This window comes from Dunckerocampus dactyliophorus, chromosome 14, assembly GCF_027744805.1.
Source record: "Dunckerocampus dactyliophorus isolate RoL2022-P2 chromosome 14, RoL_Ddac_1.1, whole genome shotgun sequence".
NCBI classification, from domain to species: Eukaryota; Metazoa; Chordata; class Actinopteri; order Syngnathiformes; family Syngnathidae; genus Dunckerocampus; species Dunckerocampus dactyliophorus.
In genome coordinates this window covers 12,407,527-12,431,998 of record NC_072832.1, presented here as the reverse complement: position 1 = coordinate 12,431,998, position 24,472 = coordinate 12,407,527, and the positions used below count along the sequence as shown (strand labels likewise).

The window sequence follows — 24,472 nt, the reverse complement described above, 5'->3', positions numbered from 1 at the left end:
TAGATTGCCAACATTATTACCACAGCACCAGGGAAATGCAGTCATATTTACTAAGCAGCAGAATAAGAAAAGAAAATTGAAGAGATTTTGCTTCAAATAGGAGATAAAAAAATACATATTGCAATATGAATAGATAGATACTTTATTAATCCTCAAGAGAAATTAAAAAATGTGACATGAGAGACAAGAAAAAAAAATAGAATAAGAATAAATAGACAAATAAATATTGAACAGATCATGTCAAATTTGTAGTAAAATAATACATAATAAATACGATTTAATATTATTATTCATAATAATATTAGTATAGATATAGTATATAGTAAATAAAGAAAATATATATCCATATATTATATATAATATAAGATATATATTGATATATCAAATGTGGATGCTTTCACCTCCTCCTCATTGTAATATGACAAAGACACAAAAAATTGCTCATGCCACCTGACCAAAGGTCCATTTGTAACTGTGATAGTTGTATTGATTTAGTGCTATATTGACAGGAATGCCGAAGCTGTGACACCGCTGGTCAGTGCAATGGTACAATTAAAACATGCATTCAATCATGTAAACCAACATTTTTTCTTGTAAGAGCTACTTTTACAAAATGAAAATGGCCAAGAGCTACTCTTTTTTTCCCATTTATTTTCATTGCTTATTTCAACCCAAACAAACCGAATGTGCTTGTTTTACCAGAACATTAACAAAATACATTTTGTATTTCAGAATGCAATTCTTTCTAGTATTCTCATGTCATTAACTGAAAACCTGAATGAAAAGCAGACGTTCGGGCGCCTCATGTGGTCGTGGGGGGCTACCTGATGTAAACCATATTAAATACCAAACTACAGAAGAGAATATATGCAGTAGTTGCTCATTTTTACTAATATACTATATGTTTTATCACGAGATCCAAGTCACGAGATGAGATGATGCACAAGATGGGTCCACAAGAACGAGACGAGACTAGATTTTAACATTAACATTAATTTAACATTAATTTTAAGTACAGTGAAAAAATATGGACAAACAAACTCTTTATTTAACCGACAATGCAGGTGCTTTTTCAAATGTTTATTGTCCCACAAAGTGACGCTAATCGATATTATTGTCAACATTTTTTGAGACCAAATAAACCATTGTTATGATAATGTGTAATAATAATAAAAAATAATAATATACCATAATAATGCAATATTTCCTTTAATATATCATCTTTCAATCTGTAAAATAGTGGAATTGGCATTTGTGACATGCATTTTCTCACAGGCAGTTTGTACTGTCGGCTTAAAGAGAAACATTTATTTTGCAATGACTTTTTGTGAGTTCACACCATTTTGCGATGTTGTGTTTCTATTTACTTTGCCAACCAAACGTCTCAGTGACTGTTGGTTGTCGGGACGAAGGCTCTGCATCTTGATGTGTAGGTTTTTTTCCCAAATGGGAAAACTGGGTTGGGTGGATATGTTTGAGGTGGGCAAGTCTGTGTTGTTGCTATTTATGTTGCTATCACTTTTGAATAAATTCGGCATTCTGGCACCTTCTTGTTGATGGGCTCACCTTGCATAGTAATCATTGTAGAACATAGGTAAGTTTCAGGAAAATATCAGTTCCCAAATAAAAAAAAGGAGAAAACCAGCTTTGTGTGAAAAGATATATTTCAAGCATAACTTTCACTTTGACACAAATTTACTTCTTTTGTGACAGCTAAAATATCTAAACTACACCACAACATAAACCCAAAAAAGGTTTGTTTTACATCAAAATAACAATTTATTTACAAATATAACATCATTAACTATTTGCGATTTTCACATTTGGAACTGAACTGAATGTGTGTGCGCATGCGTGCGCGCGTATGTGTGCATGTGTATGCGTTAAAATTTCCTTACAATGCGTAACCTTCTGCACGCTGCACTCCTCCACATTCTTCCACTTCCTCCTTGCTGTCATGTATGTTTTTTCCATTCAAATTCACATGCCAAGCTCTTAGGAAATGCACTTCTGCCACCTTGTGACCGTTTTTATGGCTAAAAAATCCTGTAAAAGTTACATCCATTAGTGTGCAGTTGCGTCATATCCTATTTTTGCCTCTCACGCAAAAAACCTAAAAGGCGTTCGGGATTATAAAATGTATAAATACATAGTTGGTATTGAAAGAGTTACTATTGGGGCTGTGGTCCTAATTTCTAGAAAGTTACCTGGCATTGCTTCTCACGAGGCTCCCTCCCCCCATAGAGACAAAGCGACTGTATGACTGACAAGAGGGCTCACTCACCGTTGTTCTATGAAACATGTAGTTACTGAACCAATGCACAGGGTGAGCTCTCTTCTTGCCTGTTTGGACGCGAGAGACGAGGAAAACAGACACGCATGCACATGGCAACGTATGGAGGCCAGCAGAATTATCTAGTTCATTTTCATTTATTGTTTGATTAATTCATCTATCTATTATCGCAAGAAAGTTTTTTTCTGAACGAGAAATCTTCAGTCACATTCTAATCTCACGAGATTGTGTCACAAGATCTTGCGACACCCCTACTTATCGATAAACGTTAATTTAAAATGAAGTAGGACAAATTGGGATGATTGATGATTGTTTCTTTTCACATTTTAGCTGCCTCTGATGGATGAAATGACAAAATCATGTTCTGATTTAAGCAGCATGCTGTGAACATTACAGTTGGATTGACAAAGTTTGCAGGCACACTGAGAACAAAGAATGTGTCCAACATGTCACCTCCTGCCTTTTGGACCGTAAAAATGTATGAGCTAGTCTAACAACATGTTGACTCAGAAGATGGAATTCATTTGTGTCCAGTAATGCTTTGACAAAGAAGCAGGTTACATTGAGGGGTCCTGTTGATCATCAATCACTGCTAGCGCTGTACTGTCAACTGTCTGTTCTATCTAATACATTGACATGTGGTTATATTCCACAGAAACATGGCCTGCACACTCAGTGAAGTCCCTGCTCCCTGGAGTCATCTATGACAGCAACTCAGCAGCTCCTTGAAATTTTTATGCATTCAGCTCAGCAAATACACGCTCAAGGCAACACATGCACACTGTGAAACAGTGCGAGACAATTCATTTAAGCTGCCATGCGTGTTTATGCTAAGGGTCTCATTAACAGTAGTCTCTTTTTTTCTGTCATTTCAGTAATAGTTCTGATTGTGCACATGCATCACCTTATTGTACAGATGAACCTCAAACATCCAACGTAGGAGTAACAAAAAAGCAGGGAGACATTGGTTAAAAACAACCTTTAAGAGCTCCCTCTTTACACTAAAACATGCAACTTTGGTAGTGCACTAACAAAACCAGTGGACATGCATTAGATGTCACGGTAAACATGTAGCGCTTTGATGCCTTGTAAAGGGCATCTCATCAAGAAGAAAACTGCCATGCCTTTAGCAATCTGTCTCACTCGTCAGTTCCCTATTATGCAAAATTAACTTTTTAATTATGTTATATCAGTAATATCCCTAGAGCCTGTTTATGACCATCAAACATGAGAAAGATCATTAGCAAAACTCGTTTACTCCACCTTTGAGAGAAGAGGCGCTCAAATGGTTGGTTCTGAAGTTTTGAGTTTTTATGATATCATAAATAAAAGTACTCCTTCCTTATGGACTCTGACTCGCCCCTAGCTAGAGAACCCCCCCACTTCATGGACGGCAGCTTTGTAAAAAAAGCAAGCTTCACTGCACACCTTAAAATAAAGCCTGGAACTTTGAACAGCTATGTGTCTGTCAGTTAACTTTGGAGCTTTAAGTTTGATCATTTTGTTTTTTGCACAGCACAGAAGAACCTAGCATGATTTTGCTGTTAAAATGAGACTGCAGCTCACACAGCCATTGTGTTGCTAAAGTCTAGGTCACAACCGGTCGTACGAGCTCCTACGGTTGGTCTACATGCAAAAAAACAAAATACACGCACAAAGGGCGCTCGTGTGACGTGCTGAATTTCGAGCCTTAGACTGGCCGCAGAGGTTCTTTGTCACGTCAAACAAACTCTGCAGGCGCTTATGTTTTTTCAGGTTGCAAGACAAGCTTATGCACTTTGTACACCTTTGTGCATCGTCCGTACGGCCACCATGTGTCGTTCATACGTTGTGCTGGTGTCAGGTTTGCGCAACATGTCAACTTTTTTGTACGTCACACTTGCGGACTCCTATGCGTGTCGTGCGCCACACGTGCACCACACATGCATAATTAACGCATGTTCAGATATTTTGCACATCCTCCATGCGTGTCGAGATCTTACTCCTTCGTGATCACCACAACTATGTTCTCCATGAACCAAAAAAAAGGCAGCGATTTGGGGAACGCCAAAAATCGCATGACCAAAAATATCATACGTCTGGTTGTGACCTAGGCTTAAGGTTTGTGTCCTCCTTAATATTACTCCTTAATATTTCATTGTTGTGTCTGATATAGAGCATCTATTACATTGGACAGGTGCAGTAGGTGGGTGATACTACACATTTTGGTATTGATCTGATACCAAGTAAATACAGAACCAGTATTGCTGATAATGGTACTTTTTACTGAGACACTTTTCAAGATCAGTGGATGATTTTGTGATTTTTGCCTTTAATTTGTTGATCATGATTATAATCAGGATCAAACACAATATTTAAGGCAAACAAAAACGCAACACACTTACTTGTAAATAATTTAATCATATTTAATACAATAACAAAAGACAATGGAACAATATCAACAAAATTGTTCCCTTATTCACTTTTGTTACGTACAATTGTTTGAGCAAAATAAAGTCAATAGTGCAAAATAAGTAAATAAGTAAAGTAAATAAGTAAACAAAAGCAAAAACTACTTTGGCTGTCTCCCTTTGGCCCCAAAGCCTTTTTGTGCCCAAGAAGTTATTCCCTGAAAATGTAATGATGTTATAAATATATACAATAAATTTGAACAACACAAAAAAGCACAGATATTTCTGAAAATAAACAGAATAAAATAGAAAAATGTCGATCTCATCACGCTAGTATCAATCCGATATCGCTGCTATTCTGGTATCAAAAATAGTGACATTTGTATCGTTTCTTGTGGCCACACTATGGAAGACAGGCAGCACAGTTCATTACAAAGACATTCAAGTTACAAAGACCAACTGTTTCAAAGTCCGGGATCAAGTCTAGATTTGAATACTTGTATTGTGGGACCCCTGCAACTTATTTAAAATTGCTGAAAAATAGTATAATGTAGAACTTTTAACAAGTCCTCACAGGTTCCACTACGGTACATCTTGACTTTTAAATAGGTGCAGCCCACAATAGATACATGGGGCGTGGCCAGGATATGAAGCCCCGCCCCCTCCATGACAGCTCGCATGGAATACGGAACTGAGCTGAGCTGTACTCCATAGCGGTTTGCAGGCATTCATGTGAAAGACTGTCTCGGAGACGCTGAGCATACTTTTACCTTTCCTGACTGGTGTTTGTGCTGTCATCCACGTAAGTAACCGTCAGTCTTTCCGAGCTGAAGGTGCTCACAAACCGGATAGAGTAAAACGGCATTCGTGGGCTACCAAACGTTAGCCGTTAGCACTCAGCATTAGCTAGACTTAGCCGTCGTATGGAATGTAATTACGGTAATATACTGGATTCGAGGCACACGTCACACGTACAAACAAGCTTTACATTCTGACTGATAGTGGAAAATGTTTTAATTGCTTGCAATACACCGAGCTGAATAAGACACCAATGTTAATGCTCACTCATCATTGATCTCCCATATAATCGCTGTAATTGGACGGTTAGTAAAACATCAGCTTCCGTTGTTTTGCCTTGATAAGTGACTAAATCATTCGTATTTGTGTTCATAGAAATCATAATGTAAAAAGACCCTGTGTCACTGTATAAGTTATGACCAAGAGACTGGAATATTTTGTTTTGTTTTAACAGAAAAAGCATTATTTTGATAGGAGGAAAATATAAGTAGCTAGAATACAGTACATTGTCCATATGAAGCCTTGTTAGATTGTTTATGGTGCCATTGTGCCTCAAGATCTATTACAAGGGTTACTACGTTTTCTTGTTTACATTCATTCGTAGTTCTATAGATTAGCAGGGGCGTCAAATTCATTCACATGATAAATTGTCGACTGTGGACACTTTAAATTTGAAAGCCCAAAGCCCTTAATGTTGTCCGATTTGAAATTCTACCCAAATCTTCCTGGAAAAATATAAAGGTTTGTACTAAGCCGGCACAGACCTTAAAAGTTCAAGCCCTCATCTTTCATTACATTTCACATAGTTAGGGATGTCCCGATCCACATTTTTTGGCTTCTGATTCAATACAATTTTTTTATAATAGTCTTGCCGATCCGATCCGGTCTGATTGTTTTTTTTTGTTTGTTTTAATAATAATAATCTTTTGTTACAAACATGAATTTGTGGAATTTAATATCCATCCATTTTCTATACCGCTTCTCCTCATTAGGGTCGCGGGGGCATGCTGAAGCCTATCCCAGCTGACTTCAGGTGACAGGCAGGGTCCACCCCGGACTGGTTGCCAGCCAATCGCAGGGCACATATAGACAAACAACCATTCACACTCACATTCATACCTATGGACAATTTAGAGTCACCAATTAACCTCACCTGCATGTTTTTGGAATGTGGGAGGAAACCGGAGTACCCGGAGAAAACCCACACGCACACGGGGAGAACATGCAAACTCCACACAGAAATGCCCAGGGGAGAATCGAACCCAGGTGTTCCCGATCTCTGTTACTGTGTTGGCTAACGTGCTAACCACTAGACCACCGTGCGGCTGGAATTTAATATAGTTATTAAAATAGCTCTTCAAAGCATTAAAAATAATGCAAACAAAGAATTGCTGAATTTACTTTTATTACACAGTATGACCAACAATATTGTTTGGCTTTTGTAACAAACCTCTGTGAGTCAGGTCCCTAATCCAGTAAATGATCCATTGAAAGATAAAATTGGAAAAAATGGCCGTGCTAAATACTTTTAGGGTAGGACTAATCATTTGACATGATTATAGATCAATTTGTGGTGTTTTTTTAACAAACTCTGTTAGGGCCCTATGAAATCCGGTTAATTTTTTTCCCAAATTCTGCTTTCTCTGTTTTAATTTTTTAGAATCCAGTTTTTTACCTGTTCCACTTATTTTACCAGCATAGAGTGTGTGCTATTTGGGTTAGTGAATAAAATGCAAAAATCCTTACATTTATTGATGCACTACACCACTGGCCCATTTTGTCCAGTAATTGACAAATGGATGTAAGTTAGCTAACTTTTCTAATGGGATGTCAGCCTCAGCACATATTGCTACAAAATCTTCAACAAACAGTAGTCACAGATGTAATTACAATCGCGTTAATAATGTAAGATATTTTAATGACACCCTGATTTTGTTTACACAATTACAACAATGACAAATGTGACCAAGAGCGCTCATATTTTGAAAGCCGGAATGTGTTGTGTGTGTTGAGAATGGCAATTGACGGTTGATACGCGCCGGGTGCAAGATAAACGTGCCTCTCGTCTTTTTTCACTCAGAACCTGTACGTCGTCAGTGGGAAATGTAACATTGGTCCTTACATTAAAGCAGTAAAACACAAAACAGTGAAAATATACTCATCCAGCCTGAGTTGCACACACACACAGCTGCGCTAGTTAAACTAAGCGAACACCGCTAGCTTCCATTCACACTCCGTAACAGAGGAGTTTCCAAGGTTTTTCACCGCCATTTCGACATGTTTAGTAGTGTTTGTAATGTCCTTATTATCAACCAGCAGTTAGAGAGGCACTTCGCATGCAAGCTCCATACACCATAACACAGCAGTGCGGGTGAAGTGAGAGGGAACTACCGCTGTAGCTACGCAGATGAATATCCAATGTCCAACGTGAAACTAACTTCACTGCGGTAAACCACGGACATGTCTACATGGTGGTGTTGCGTTTTGTTATTCTTACGGGTGGTGTGAGTCGAGTGGCAACCAGCTTTGAGGCACATTACTGCACCTACCATGTTGGGAGTGTGGCTCAGAGTTACGAACGTTATACGGCAACCGGATCGACCCGATCTCGTGGCGGAAGCCGATGTTATCCGATCTTCAGAAATACAAAGGATCAGCAGACGATCGGATCGGGACATCCCTGCACATAATGTCATGCAGTCTTGTAAGACCTCGATTCAGTGAGCGTCAAAGGAATAACTATGTTCTGGCTTTTTCAACACAAAACAACTTGAGACTAGAGGAACAAATTATACACTTCAGGATACTTGAAGCGGACTCGCGTTAAGAGTAAGAGAAGACACTCTTGTCTGGCGTGATCGTATGGTTGGACGGAGTGACAGGAGAGACCGACACTGGAGTAGACAGACTTGCTACAAGCAGTTCATGAGTTTTATTGGCAGAGATGCCATATGCGAGTAAAAGTGTTGAGTTTCAGTAACTAGGAGTTGGAGGTTTTCTGTGCCATGCCAACTGGAGAAGATGCAATGTTGAGCCAGGATTTGACCGTTAATTGATAGCCATTGGGAAGACCCAGCAGCTGCTTCTCCTTCTGCTGCAGAAGGCAACCACGAGCTGAAGAGATGGCGAAGTCCACTCCTAACGCCAGCTACGGCGCTATACATGTCAGAAACATGGAGTGTTTTATAAATGTTTTCATTGACAGGGATTGTCTTAGTTTTACACTTGGGCGACAGTCTATTTTGATTGTATAGCTCAGTAATGCCTTTACTATGATATTAAAGTGTTTTTTCCATAGGCAAAAATTAATTAGTGGCGTGCTGCCACTGATAAATGAATGTATGGGAAACACTGGCTATGGTGCTACATGTTGTTGAGTTTAGGTGGAGTGTTTTATTGGTTTTTTTTTTATTGAAATGTTTTAATTTTATATTGCTGTGACAATATAAAATGGAGTGGAGAATATTTGTACTGCTAAGCAGTGTTACTAAACTACCCTGAAACTTGTTCAGGCTCGACTGGGCGTCTTATGCAAGGTGTGCCTGGATGCCAACTTGGGTGTTACCATGGCTAGAAAAATGTTTTTGTGCATCAGCTGTAAAAAAAATCTATTTAACCTCTTGGATAACTTCAAAAATGCTTAATTTCTTTCTCACTCAGTAGACAGATATTATACTTGAAATGGACAGTCCCCAGCTGTGTTGGAAAATCAATTCAAGGAAAAGAGTTCTGTGGGATTTTTTTTCCTCTCTAACTCTAGTTTGTTGTTTATGCCTGTCTGCCTATTCGTGCCATGTTATGCATCTTTGTGTGAAGAGGTGAAAATCTGTGCTGCACCTGAGCACAGAATTTGCAAATAAATTTCACTCAGGCATTAAGACATCATTTTAGGTCAGCTACTTTTGTTTATGCTGTCCAGCTCTAATGTAAAGCCTTTCAGCTTCAGTTCCATTCCATATACTTTTTAGGACTCCCTATATAATTCATGGATTTAGTTTGACAATCATTGCCAACAGGATATCGCCATTTGGCTTCATGCACTGATTCATTGAGGGTCTCGCCTGTGCTTCATACTTTAAAAAGGTTACACAAGGGTTTATAATCATGCTTAATTATCAGTCATCTTCCGTGACATTGATTAATTCTGCAGCAGCATGTGTCAGTAATTAGCTGTCAATCCAGTTGTCTTAACGTTTGTCTCTTTGAGTTTAGTGTAAGTTTTCTGGGAATTATTTAAAAATCCTTGCCCTACATGTCCATTGCTTCGGACTGTTGGAAGAACATACTTTCATATAGTATCTCACAATAGTGAGTACACCCCTGACATTTCAGCAACCATTTTATTGTATCTCAAGGGATAATACTGCACTATAGAAATTAAACTTGGATACAATGTCGAGTAGTTACTGTACAGTACAGTTTTTATAGCAGTATACTTTTAGTGTCCTCTGAAAATAACACATAACACTGTGAACACATCGTCCAAAAGTGTCAATGTTTATAACCAGCATTACAGAGCTGGCGGGTGCTCAGTTCGGTTAGGCCTTTCCACTTGTCGTCATCTTGGAGGTGTGTTTGGGTTCCTTATCATATTGTAAAACTGCCATATGGCCCAGTTTAGGGCGGACGTCATGCTCCGCTTCAGAAAGTAGACAGTGCATGTTGGAATTCATTTTTCCCTCAATGGACCACAGCTGCCCCGTGCCAGTAATACTCAAGCAGCTCGGGAATAACACTACCACCACCATGCTTGACTGCAGGCAAGACACACTACACAATGATGATTTTGACAATGGTTGTGTGTTGAGTCCTTTTCAATGAATTGTAAATCTATAAGTCATCCCTCGCTCCATCGCGGTTCGAACATCGCTTCGTCACGGTTTTTCAAAAATAAATAAATTAATAAATGATTGCTGATTCGTGGTTGACTACAGCCTGTTAGTCCAAAAAATGCATATTTAAGCAAATGTTACATATTCTTGGCTTAAAGTCTTGGCGGGTCTTTGCCTGCATTAAGTGGTTTATGATGTGTTTTTCTGTGTAAATATCCCATGTTAAAACATGGACACCTGCAGCTTAATTATGTACACTTTTTTTTTCTCTTTTAAATTTCGTGGGTACGGCTTATATTCAGATGCGCTTACCGGAATTTACGGTATATGGTGGCGAGCTTGAGTCGCAAAGGAAATGGTCAGAGGCATCGTCAGCTTGCTTTAAAGAAGTGCTCTTTATCTGAAAGCAACAATACTCCCGACCAACACAGCACAAACGGACAGGAGGTCATCAACACAGACGCCTATACAGTATTGCTTGCGGTGTGAACAAAACCCACTCATTAGGGGGTGCTGGTGGGCCCCGCAGCCAAACCAGTTGAGAAACACTGCTCTAAAATATATCCAAGTTCCATTTCAATAGTATGGTCCCTTGTGAATAATAAAAATGGTTGCAGAAATGTGTCGAGTGTAGTGAATTTTGTGATACTATAGATAGTTTATGTTTCAAAGCATCACAGTTGAATCTTCTCTAATTTCAATCAAAGCAAGGAAGATCCTTTTTTCTTTTTTTTTTGTTGCAATGTAAATGTCTTTACCTTTTTACGCTTTTCTTCCACGCAGAATGTTCCGCTTGCGGGCATTGTCCTCTGTATGGGTTGGCATGGCACACATCGCCAGACGCTACCACCACAATGGAACAGTGCGAGGGTCTGGACGAAAGAGGCTATTGATGGCAGCTCTAGCCGGGGTAACTGGTGTCTCTGCTAGTGCTGGACTGCTCTGGAAAAGGTAGGGTTCTTCCAGAAAACTATAATAATTAGTTTGTTATCAGTGCGTGTGATGTCATGTTTTTGCACATACGCGTCACTTCCCGGATTCGTTGTGTTCACATTAAGAAGTCGCATAGTTTGGGGATGTGACGAAATAAAAGATTGTACAGTATTTTAACAAAAAGTCGGAATTGGGCACCATACAGCGTGGACGCAGCTAAATTATCTTCTAGACAACAAAAGTGGACTGGCAAGAACATTCAAAATTTAATGCAAATACGGTCGTCCCTCGCTACAATGCAATTTGAACATCGCTCCCTATGATGAGTTTTGTGCAGGGTGCCCATTACATCAATCGTGAGCTACCGGTAGATCGCCAACGTAGTTTGGGTCGAACGCATAAATGTCACTTTGTGGATGTCATATGACATCAGTCTTCATCTGCATCTTCATTGACTGGAGATGCGACAGTGCGCAGGGACATGGCGGGATACAAATATAACACGGAGCGATTTGTGAGGTCTGACTTTTTTTTTTGAGGAGGCATTGTTACGATGCAAATGTATTACTCTTTTGAACGCATATTGTTTTGAGCATCCAAACTTTTTACTTAAATGACCCAGCAACTAAGCAAAACTACGTCATGGAAATCCGACCAAAACTGGACTCGCGGGACCGAATGGGAGCGTAAGTCACGGTTGATATAGTCCGAACTAAGTCCGAACTATAGGCACAAATGCGAACTATCCCTTTCACACTGCATGGAGTCAGCCACGGTATGCCCGACATGATTGAGTGAAAAAAAGTTATCCTCCCATTCCGTGTGGAAGTGGTAAGTTTTGGACTTGAAACGCTTTCTTAAATTTAAAATAAATAAATTAGAGACTAACTAGTTAGCTCGCTGACATGCAATGCTTAAAGCTGTGGCCGTCTCTTGTGTCCCTGCAGTGATCCCGTAGCCTGCACATTATCAATGTAGTGTAAACAAAGAATAATAGGAGTGTAAAGGAGACTACAGGGGTATTATTTCATGTCTACGAGATCTAATAATGGTTTTACAAAAAACATGTTTAGAAAGTCATAAACAGGTTTTCTATGCTCTGACCATTATTAGTTATTAATATTGAATCCTACTTCCTACTTCGTAGAAATTCACTTATCGCAGTTGGATCTGACCCAATTAACCGTGATAAACGAGGGATAACTGTATGCTAATGTTGTAATAATGGCCATGTGGAGTATACCAGAAAGGCATGTGATGTATTGCTTATTGGTTCAGTGAATGACAGCAATGTTGTTGTTTGTAACTTATTTTTCAGGGTATTTGAGTACCTAGAAAAGCACGATAGAAATGTATATGATGTATTATTATTTTTCCTAAGTTCTTGATCCATATGTCGACAGCCACAATGTAGAAGGTGTTGCACTCTTTTGATCCTCTCCAAGGAGGCTGGTGTTTGCTTAAGGCAAGGTTCAACTGTTGACATGAGAGCTCAATAGGGATACAATGACCACGCTGCAAAAGCCAGCGTGATGGATGATGCCATGGGGTGTTTCAGACCGTTTCCAGGCCCTCACCCCAGCCACTGTTTGTATCTCATTAAGCCAAGTTTATTATTCAGCTTACTCCAGACGGGCTCGGTTATTCATTAGTATTCCGATTTGTCAGTCATGACAGAAAAATGGCAATGTGGGAGTTGGCTGTGTTAAACTGCTTAGCGTAGCAAAGACACAATATAGGATTTTATCGCCTACTTTATCATCAACGCATTCTCATCTCCATTTGATGATCAATCATAACTCACAACTTCTTCTGTACTTCTGTATCGTATTGCTATATTTAACCACCAGATTGCATATTGAATTCCCACAGGTTTTTCATCTGCTTCCTCTCTTTCTGCTATTGAAAACTAGAGTGTATGCTGATACAGGGCCATCAGTGCAACATTCCGAGATGCAAGATGGAGAGGAAGCTGATTCTGTAAGCAATTCAGAGTCTGAGTCAGAGAAATCAGTGGAGGCCAAGAGTGAAAATGGTGACGGGAAAAAAAAGAAGCCACGCATTGGATTCCGTGACCGCAAGGTAATCAATAACTAATACAGATTGCGCTATTCAGCCAGTGTCTCCTGTTTGATTCATGCTCTACTATGGCTCATCCAAAACCTCCCCAATCAATGTTCAATATGCCATATCAGGATGTTTAGACAGAATATTTTACAGAGCTTGTTTTTCTGCTATCATGAACAACTGTGTTGTTAATTGTGGAGTGCAGAAGAATAATAAATTGTCTTCTTTGTTTAGTTTATGATTTATTGATTGTTTGAAAATTTGGGTGAGGGAATTTTTGGTAAGAATATAAAATGGTGCAAAAAGATCCTGCTGAAATATCAGGATCAAATTGTTTTTGGTAGCACAGCACCATTTTTTTTCACCAGTGGATTGCTCTTGGGTTTAACATCTCTAACATTTACAGTAAGTCATTATCATTATTGGGTTTAACATTTATTAAGCGCATCATTATTCATGTTTCCATCAAACTTTTACTTCCTCTTTACGTACACCTCCTGAGTTGCCCTTTTACAATGTTCTTCTTTTGAATAGCCAACATGGCTTCGATTTGATACAGGGTGTCCATAAATTCTCTTTCCAATTTAACAAACTTATTACAAAAACAAATGAATAGTCAAATCTGTGGAAATTGCTACAAAATGAGGAATAGATATTTAAGTTTGTTTGCTTCATTTCATACATCATTAAAAGCATATCAAGGCGGTACAGTACTCGATTACTTGCCATATGGTGGAGCCTCGGTTGTCATCATTAATCCTGTCAAACAAGTCAAGTCAAACAAAAAAAGAAACGTAGGAAAACCCAGGCAATTTGTCCCATAGTAAATAATGTAAATCCAATTAATCCATTCCAAACACACAAAAATAATAACAAAAAACACATTAAAGTTTTATTTACCGAAAATGATGCGAAATAATTATAAATGGCAAATGAACATTTAACATCACTTTTACCTTTATTGAAGACTAGGCAGCTCCAGCGTACCCCCGCGACCCTAGTGAGAATAAGTGGCATAGAAGATGGATGGTTGGATGAAGACTAGGCAAACACAACAACCAGAAAAGGGGAGGGGAGGTTATAGTTTGGAGGGGAATCTTCTCTTTGTTTTTAATTGTTACTGTACTCTTGTAGCACAAAAAACCTATCCAGAGAGGTCTTTCTGGCATTTTAATTTGTATTGTTTTACATGCAGAAAACAATGCGAAACAATTATAAATGACAAATTAAATGGTTAAAAGAAAAGAACATTTAACATCATTTTTACGTTTTACTGAGCACTGCTTTCATACAAATGATGCCCTCCAAAACAGTATCTCCTGCTATATATTTCTTATTTTTTAAATTTAGATTTAACTGTAGTTTGTGCACATCTGTAGGTAAGAACGACTCAAACAAAGTAGGATTTGACAAACTGTACCTGTAGATTTGTCCTTACCAAATATCATGACATCACTGCTATGAACAAAACATTTAAAATATTGCGGCGGCCCAGAACCACAAACCGTGGCTCCAAGGGGTTTGCCAGCCGACAAAAGCCGGTACCTTCAACGATGGTAAAGGGTTGGCTTGTCCACTTGTCCGTCCAAATGAAGGACCTTTTTTGCACTTGCAAACGCCGCAGTGATAGGAACAAGCCCGGGCCCCGAGCGTTGTAGTGATGCAGCTGTTTCAGGTGAATAATAAGGTTTAATGTGTTGAAACTCAGTTTTTTTCCCTAATTGCGGAATGTTTACAGGGCATTTGGCAAAATGTCTTCCTCTATCTATCTTCCTCTGTCTTCTGCCGATCCATCCAGCTATCTTTGTCTGATGATATCTTTAACATAACCTCATAGAAAGAAAAACACAAATTAAAAACTTGGATAACCACTGAGTACATAGAACAAATATGATTAACATAGATCATCAATTGCTTGTGTAATACATTTTTAAATTGTAAAGAGACTTTGTGGGCACCCCGTACTACAATGTGGTTGAAGAGACACAATTCCAATGTTTTCCAATTATTGTTTAGGGTGGTTCAGGTGTTATGTAAATGTAAACACATACAGTATATTGGATATGGACATGAAAATACGTAAATAGATATAACTCGGCAAATAAGGCTTTTCTCTCAGTTTCTGTAATCGCTGTCCTGTAACACCTCCTTCACAGTGATTCTTATTTTTGGCCTACTGCCAGAGATATCCCCAATGAAAAGTAATGTCTGCTTAGTAGGCTGAACCAACACTGAGGCATGTATTCATTGTTTTTTTAACTCAACATCTGTGCGTGTCTCTTATTAAATCAGAGTGTCTAACAACCTGACAAAGTCAAATGTTGCTCTGTGTCACCCACAGAGTGTTTAAATCGTCCACTCAGTCATTCAGCGTCACATGGAATAAATGCCTGTTTCCCAAACAGCTGTTGCTTTGTCAAATGCTCTGCCATTTGAAGCAGGAGGGTGGCTGTCTCAGAACAAATATTAATGTCACTAGTGGCTGTAACTGAGTACATTTATTGTATCCCATCAGATGGTGGAGTTATGTTAGATTTATAGTTGTACTGTATGTCTGAATGTTTTCTGTGCAGACCATCTGTCGTAGCTGTATTTTGGAAAATGTTTATGATGTGATTGTAAGGATACTTGAGATGAGCCAAACTTGTCGCCAACTGACAAAAAATAAGACATTCATAAATGACTCAATATCTAGCTGTGTTAGAAGGCTGTCCTAAATGATACTTATTGTGTTTGCCAGGTGATGGAGTACGAAAACAGGATACGGGCTTACTCGACGCCAGACAAGATTTTCCGCTACTTTGCCACATTGAAGATTATCGGTGAGCATGGAGATGCGGAGGTCTACATGACACCCCAGGACTTCATACGCTCTATCACACCTAACGAGAAGCAGCCAGAGAGTAAGTCAGGTTTCTACCCCCATCACAGCTGAATTTTATCACTGAACTAGCCCTTTTATGACCTCTGTGATTGCCCAGATTTTCTCTTCCTCCTCCTCGGCTTTGGCCCAGTACGTAGACAGACCAAGGTAGCCTAGTTTTTACTGCATTCTGGAGGATTGGGTCAAAATGATAAAGCTGCATTTTAGCGTTATTGGCCATCTTTTCTTCCTCGCACTAGTTTAGTATCTCAAAACATGAGGTTTGTCTTGTGATAGTTCAGCTGCCTTTCACTTGGACTGTTAAATTGGTAGGTTGAAACCTCAGAACTGTCAGGAGGACATAGTCATGTTTGTGTGTGTTAAGTGTAATACTTTCTTTATAATATGATTAGATGATCAGAAGTAGAACACAGAGACAAAAGACCTAGTCATTCAGGTCTCTAATTAAAATACACCATGCTACCGTTGCAGTACATGCATGCAATTGTTTATAATGTCACCTCTATTCTGGGCATCTCTGAATTCATGTCATTCCAAAAGTAGAACCCCTCATTCCACACACACACACACACACACACACACACACACTCACACACTCTCTGCTCTATGCTCATTCAGCTCCACAACACCAGCACACACTTGGTCTTCATACCAAATGCTTGAAAAACCAGAAAACACTTGAAGGGATAAAGGGATGCTACTAAAAACTCATAACACAAATACTTGATTTGAAATATATGGATTTTTAAAGCCTGTAAAAAAACCTAAAAAACATGTACATCATGGCCAATTATGCAAAATTGATAATTCACAAATAAAGAATAAGAAATCGTCTCTATCGGAAACCATGATTAGTTTGCTGTTGGTAGCAGATTTTAAGGATTCCATGCTTTATTTGATGTCACGAATAGATGGTCACTTGGCTGCAAGAACATGTGAAATTCTCTTTTCATTGTGTAAATGATCATTTTGATGATGGCCAACATGCCACACACATAACAAATAACATGACAATGGAAGGTCTGGAATTGAATAGAATTGTTAGAAAAATGAGAAAGTCACTATATTTATACATTGTATTATTATTATTATTATTATTATTATTATTATTATTATTGTAAATTATTACCTGACATGGTTGTGGTAGGTTGGGTCGATATCACCGGCGTTCTTCTTGTGCAGTGTGATAAGTGGCCATTAGTAACGTAATTGCATGAGACGTGATGTCAGCCATGTTATGTGGCTGCATGTGTAGCTTAGTACATGTGGGTACAGAATGTAGTATGCCAGGGTATGTACGATACATTCATATTTGTGGACCGCAGTCCGACGGACATTTATTTTGGGTTCCACAAAGATGTTGTTGAGCAAATGAACACGAAATGCAAAGTCAGTTTGAAAACTGTCGTAACCACACAAATCACATTATGTAAATGGTGCGTTATTGGTGCTTTTCGGAGGTTTTCTCAGAAGGCTTTATAAGCGGAATAGGTGCGTCCCATTACGTGCGTTATATTTCATTGAAAGTAATGTGTGCCAGTTGGTCAATAAATCAACGAAAAGCAGTCAATTTGCATTTCCTGCAGTTATTTTCAGATGGCAAAGATATATAGTGGTTGGGGATTTATCGTGCATTTATCGTTATCAAGGTAAAACTGCCCAATTTATCATGATATTGATTTGAGGTCATATCGCCCAGCCATAGGCAGACATAATTGTTTTGGTTTTGGCACGTCTGCACAGTGTGACGTTAGTTAGGGCAAGACACTACACCGCACGAAGGGGTTGCTGTGGGCTGCAATAGTGGTAGCCACACGTGGTCGGCATTAAAAGGCATTTATCGGCGTATGCCAATCACATGATTTTTCACGGAAATCAGCCGATACTAATTGGTGGCCGATTGATCGGAGCATCCCTATTTTTTAGTTGTATGTCATTTACAACCCTTGCAAGGTCTAGAACTGTATTCAGAGACGACAATTTATTAGAGTGTTAATGACTAATGATTGTATGCATTGGTTCTGACTGCAGATGATTCTTTTAAAGAATTTGCAACATGGAAATGGGTTGTTGATGACTATTATAATTCACTTGCATGTGTCACTGATCTCCAGGGAGAGAGTAATGTCACTGCCGTTTGCTGTGCGTCATGCTATAATACATCATGTTGTGTACCTAGTGTGACCCTTCTTTATCTTCTATATGTCACCGTATTTTTCTCTCTCTGCTTTTCAGATCTTGGCCTTGATCAGTTCATTGTGAAACGCTATGATGGAAAGGTAAGAATTGGGTGTCTTTGTGATAAAGAAGGTGATGACACGTAACTTTGAAAGATGGATTTTTGTTTTGTGATACTATGTGGATTACTTTACTGTTCATTCCTGATAGGTTTTTAATTGTCATTATGAAAATACGTAAATATATTTAATACCTTGTCTCAATCAAAATGAAAATGTTGTTTCCATCCTTTGATAATCACCAGATAAATACTCAGCATATGGTAGTTATACTCGGCATGCTTGTTGTTTCACCTCTGTTGTTCCTTTTTCCGAGCCATGTGTTCCCTTTATTTGTTAGCCGAATTTCTGTCCATGTGAATTTGTGTGATACTGCATTTAGTTTTTGTTGTCTCCGAAATGTTCCTGCCAGCATACACTGTGCCCACCCTGTTTTTTACCCAGAGTCTCATTCAGTGTAGATGAAATGGCCATGGCCTTGTGTGTGTCCTGAAGCGTTGTCGCTGCAGAGTGAAGGGAACCTTTCAGATAGGCAGAGAGGAGAAAAGAGTTTGTACAATACCTCTTTATCATTTGTTATAATTTGATATAAAAAGCCAAGTACAATACTTTGCAAATGTGCCACTATTATGCCACATTTAAGTGGAAGAATCTGAAGGAAAGTATGGATATATTTTGCCTCTCGACACGTCTCCTCTCTGGTTATCGCTCATTTGTTCCAGGCTCTCAACGTAAGGCAAACACAACACACCCTGTGTGGCTGTGAACAACTAACGTGTATACTGACTTACTCTGTGCTATTCTAAAAGTATGCTCAACCAGTAATATCATTGTATCCATCATTGTTGCCTTCATACACTGTGTTCATGTGGGTGTCCTTTTTGCTGCCACAATCTAACATTGTGATCCGATGTTGCCATTGTTGACTGTTCTATCATGCTGTTGTCGACCTTCTCTCATTCTCATAACAAGTAATCCCCCCATTTCTCTCTCTTTCCCTCCTTGTGAATAACCATCAACCTCAAACCCAATTTCCACCTTGTCTGTCTTGACCCCCAATCCCTAATAATTCCATCTGCTGACCCCCATTACCCACCTACAAACTCCCCGCCCCTTTTCTTCTTTGGTTCTTCTGTCGCCGTTGCCCTCCCTGCTTCTGCCCCTCCCCCTCTTCAGGACTTCTGGCAGGTATGGGGTGTGTGCTGAGCGGCATGTGTGCACCTGAATGAAATGCTGCACTTTGTAGTCAATACTTACTCCTCTTAGTTCCTTCAGTCAACTTGTGCCTCTCCTTTTGTTGAAACTTTTTATGACTCACTTTTTCCTGGTAATGTGGACGGCGTATATACTCACTATTGTACTGTAAGTGCAGGGGAACAGTTAAGTAGTTGTTGTTTTTTCTAAATTTTCCATATCTCAGCTTCAGTAACTCTTATGAAAGCCTACTAACTCATCAGCTCATCGTCGTTTATTGGGACACTATACCATGTATATCTTTGCTCATTTAAGCAATTAGCTGCACATTTATTGTTCAGAACAGTTCATCCAAGGGCATCTCAGAAACCCTAGATGATGTACTTAATTATTTATTATCAAATGAGCTGTATTAAGGTGATATACATAATGTTTTTGCTTGGAGCAGGTCAGTCAGGTGTAGACTTCAGCTCTTTATAATGAAGAGAATGCTCATCACAGCAGGCCTGTTATTGCTATGTGTTGACACTGTGTTAAAGACCTCCCCAGTGCTCTTTGTGTGAACTTGGTGCCCACAGATGTGTGCCGTGCAGTCTCTGCTGAATTATTAAAACTTCATTTTTCCACTCTGTCACTATAAGACTTATAAATACTTCTGTAGCACCTAATTTATCTTGCAAAGCTGAGATGGGAAGAGCAACTAAAAAGTGTCCCTTACAAGGCACCTTTTTCGCAACTTTTAAAATAGATTGTGTAACACATACATTTTTCTGCTGCGAGAAGATTGCTGTTCCCCTACACTCATACTCCCTCTCTCTCTTTCACTCTTTTTAAATGTTTTTTTAAGTGTTTTCTTTCTCATCTCCTTGTATTATTTCTCTTAAGCACTAGCTTTCCACATGCCTTGGCACTCATTCCCTTAGCATGCCCTGTTGTGGTACCAGTGTCTTCCACAGAAAGTAGCTGGTGGTGGCGCCCCCTTTCTGCGCATGGTGGCATCACAGGGTTTTTTGGACCCAGGAAATGGCTCTTTTAGCTAGCATTGAGGCTGTATCGATGTGCTTGGTAGCATTCACCAATTCATCTTTTAAATTGTTCAGATGTCAGTACTGCATGATGCCTGAAGAGCATGGTTTGAAGTTACGGCGGTAATTGTGTACGTTTAAAAACTGTTGACTGTTCAAACTGTTCCCTCCATGCTGTGTGACCTTCTGTATGAAAAGCCAACTGACTGGCGATGAGTGCCAGTGAACAATAGTTACTCATGTATGTGTGTATGGGTGGGCTTTTCTGTTGTCGCTGTTATCATGTTTTCACTCTTTCTTATTTTACAGGAAGTTACGTAAGGTCACTGGTTGGACTTAGTTAAAATGCCTCCATTCCTCCATGTTTGCACTCTGTATTCAACTTTCTCTGCCCTTTCTGTTTGTGTGAAAATCAGTTAATCCTACTCACACTTCCTCTTTTGATTTCTGTATGTTCTCCTAATCTAGAAGAGGTTTTGGGTCACCAACTCACAGTCTTCTGATTAGGCTGCCTCTTCCTCATAGGAGGCAGCTGCCATTCCTCTATAATTTGATGGCTGACCATTCTGTATCATGTTGAATTGTTTAGTCATGTTCCCAGAATAATCAGGAGTTATTAACAGGCTCACCTGCTTTGTGGGTTCCCCAAGGACCAGACAGTTAATATGCTCTCTGTACCAGCGCCTCCACATGCAGACGGTGGTATTTTTGTCCCACATGCCAGTGCATACAAGCGGGGAGCATTTATTCTGGATAAGTCTAAAAGTCAGAGAAAGATTCTGTGTTTTCACAGACAAATGTCAGGTACATAATGAGATCTTGTGCATGCTTTCTTGAGAGATCAGATGGAGGGCTTTCCCCACAGATGGATTCCAGGCACGTAAAGGTCTACAAGTAAATACATTTATACCAGTGGCGGGCACTGCATTTGGTACCTGGGCCTTCAGGGGGACTTAACCGGCCAAAATTGTTTTCAGCAGACAATGTGAGGACCTATACTGTTACAAAAAAAATAATAAAGCAAGAGACCCAGTTAACCCTTTATCTTTCACTATATCGTCTATACTATCAATACTATCGACTATATATCGATACGCCTGACTTTCATTCTGCTCGTAGCTTTGAGTATGAGTAGCTTAGTAATTTCCACTGGTAATCGCCGGTGCTTGTAAAGTTGACGCTCAGGCAAATGAAACAAGCACATTACAACATCATCTGGAGCAGTTCAGAATCAATATTTAGCTAATAACATGACAAAAACATAAAACTTTTTAATAGAATACTTCTCACCAGAGATGTCAATTGCTCCTCTTCAATCAGCCATTCTGGACCCTAACTTGGCTTGTAGAACAGTTTTGCTCTGAACAACCAATCAGAGAATGGACAAATGCTGACATTATTGTAGGCTAGCTAGCTAGCTGTGAGGGGAATCTGAAATCTGATTGGTTAAAGAAACAGCCCCATTGCTAATACGTGACATGGGCCAGGACTCATGGTTCAGAAGTCCTTGGGCTGATTAGATTGACATGGCAACACATACAGCCATGGCCAAAAATATTGCTATGGCATCTTCGATATGCCAATATTTTTTGGCAATGACAATAGAAGCTGAAACAAAAAAAATCTAACACACACACACACAAACAGGAAGCAGTGCAGCCAAGAGACACGCTACAAAATGCAGAAAATAGACGGGTAGGAATAAATTAATACAATTTCACGGAACAAATACGAAAGACACACGTTGGCCTTACAGGACGACGCGTGAAGATGCAAGAAGCGCGTACGTTTGTCTTGCAACCTGAAAAAACATAAGCGCCCGTAGAGTTTCTTGACATGACAAAGAACTTCTGCGGCCAGCTTACGGCTCAAAAATCAGCACATCACACTCACACCCTCCATGGCTTTATTGCATTTTTTGCACGTAGACCAGTAGACCATACGGCCAGTTGTGTCCTCGGCTTTAATTGAGCTAGAAAAAAAACAAAACTATTCACAGCAAAGTCTTTTATTAAAAAAAAAAAAAAATATATATATATATAGATATAGATATATAGATAGATATATAGATAAAACTATGCCTTAATAGTTAATGCTCATTACATTCGATGGTACTTAGACAGCATTTCTTTATCCACATGTGAAATGAGAGGAAAGAGCCCCTCAGCATGCAAGCCACTGGCTGTACAAAATAAATCAGATTTGTTGGACTGTTTAGTTAAAGTTTGTCCAGCGCAGCTCTCGGGCTTAGCGTGAACTGAACGGAGATTAGACCAAACCCTTGACCTCCTCTGTGAGTTGTGTGTTTGTATATAACAACTGTACATTTTGACAGCATCACCAGCAGCTCTTTCACAGACGTATTTGTGCCTCCTCTTGCAGGCTGGGCGCTTTCTCCATCAATTTCCTGCAGCCATAGCTTAGCCTGACACACAGAGAACAGAATGAACACATGAGTTGGCTTAGATTTAATAAGGACGCATGCCTAGATTCACTCTGACAGCTGTGATGTTAACACCAATCAGATGACATGCACTGTCAAATGAGGCTCTATCTGTTAATTAACTTGAGTACTACAGTAATGAGGGTTTCAGTCATTTGCAGAGCACTAATTTGAGATAACGCCACAATTAGCACTCAATGCTGAGTCAATTGTCATTTTTAGTAACTTTGTATTTGTTTTACCTAAATTCAATTCAGGCTCTTTTGTGGGATTGCTTTTCTCCATTTTCTCCCAGCAAAGAATTCCAAATGTTAAAAGCCCAAAAAAGTTTCAGGAGTGTATCTCCTATGATGAGCAGACTTGACACTAGAAGACTTGATCACCTCTGTTGTTAACATGTGGCCCAAATCCAACCCCTCTTCTTTTTCTTTCATGTTTTCACTTTCCACTTCCCACTGTCTTTTATCTATTTCGCTTACTTTGCCAGCCTTTGTTCCTAGACCCACACCCACGCAGGGACTCACTTCACAGTATCTCTGGCATTATTTCCTCTCGTTCACCTTTCCGTCTTTTTCTACTGACTCCCTTCTCCATTTATACTGTGACAGTTAATGGATCAATCATAGCACTGTTGCTGTAGACTCTTATGTTGGAGAGAGATACAAAAATTGCTAGGTACACCGAGATAAAACGAATGCACAGCATTAAAGCATCCCTTTATTCTCTGTTAAATGGACTTTCAATTTGTGGCTCTTTTCTTAAGGAGGAAGAGAGGTCGGATATTTAAGTATTAAAGCTGCACACCTTCTGTATATACTCTATTAGTTCTGACTTGTTGTACCTAATCAATTGACTACCTAATGGGGAGGGAATCAGTCACGTACTGTATGGATGCATCAGGTTGTTATTCTACTAAAGGGGATGCCACAAAATATGTATATACAGATTTCCATCAAATTGATACTTAAAAAATACAGACATACATAATAATGTGATAATGGATGAGGTTTGTTAGTTTTAAGCTCCAGTAAAATGGAGCTTGAGGAAATGATGATCTTTGTGTGAGGGATGCAGTTAAAATCTCTATTTGAGTGGCATCCCTGTGTATTATTTTTGCTTTGAACCAGCTGTTTTGTATGAGCGTATACATGTGTGTGAGTGTGTAAAAGAAAGACGGTATGAATACATATGCGTGTCTTTGTCATTCAAGGCCCTGCTAAAGACAGCAGAGGCCACAATGTTCTCTAACAGTTGTTTCTCCTCCTTCCTCCTCCTCTGAAATGGACCTCTTACAGACGGAGGTAACGCCATCAGGGCTTATTATGTAAACCCTCTAACCCCAACACCACGACCCCTCCAAGGCATGCTTCGTCTAT

General features: G+C 39.3%; 1 protein-coding gene across 2 annotated transcripts in view; it reads left to right on the top strand.

Annotated features, from left to right (window-relative positions):
* Nucleotides 1-5,347: 5,347 nt before the first annotated feature.
* The window catches only part of micu1 (mitochondrial calcium uptake 1), a 33,502-nt gene continuing 14,377 nt past the window's right edge, over nt 5,348-24,472 (top strand). Inside the window, exons 1-5 of one of the 2 annotated variants that reach the window (XM_054798700.1) lie at nt 5,348-5,485; nt 11,097-11,264; nt 13,160-13,328; nt 16,054-16,216; nt 18,433-18,476. In XM_054798700.1, the coding sequence (XP_054654675.1) occupies nt 11,098-11,264; nt 13,160-13,328; nt 16,054-16,216; nt 18,433-18,476 (543 nt within the window). In that variant the 5' untranslated portion in view covers nt 5,348-5,485; nt 11,097. Of the gene's footprint in view, nt 5,486-11,096; nt 11,265-13,159; nt 13,329-16,053; nt 16,217-18,432; nt 18,477-18,532; nt 24,398-24,472 lie in introns of those variants that run through there. The other variant, XM_054798701.1, reaches the window with a different exon arrangement.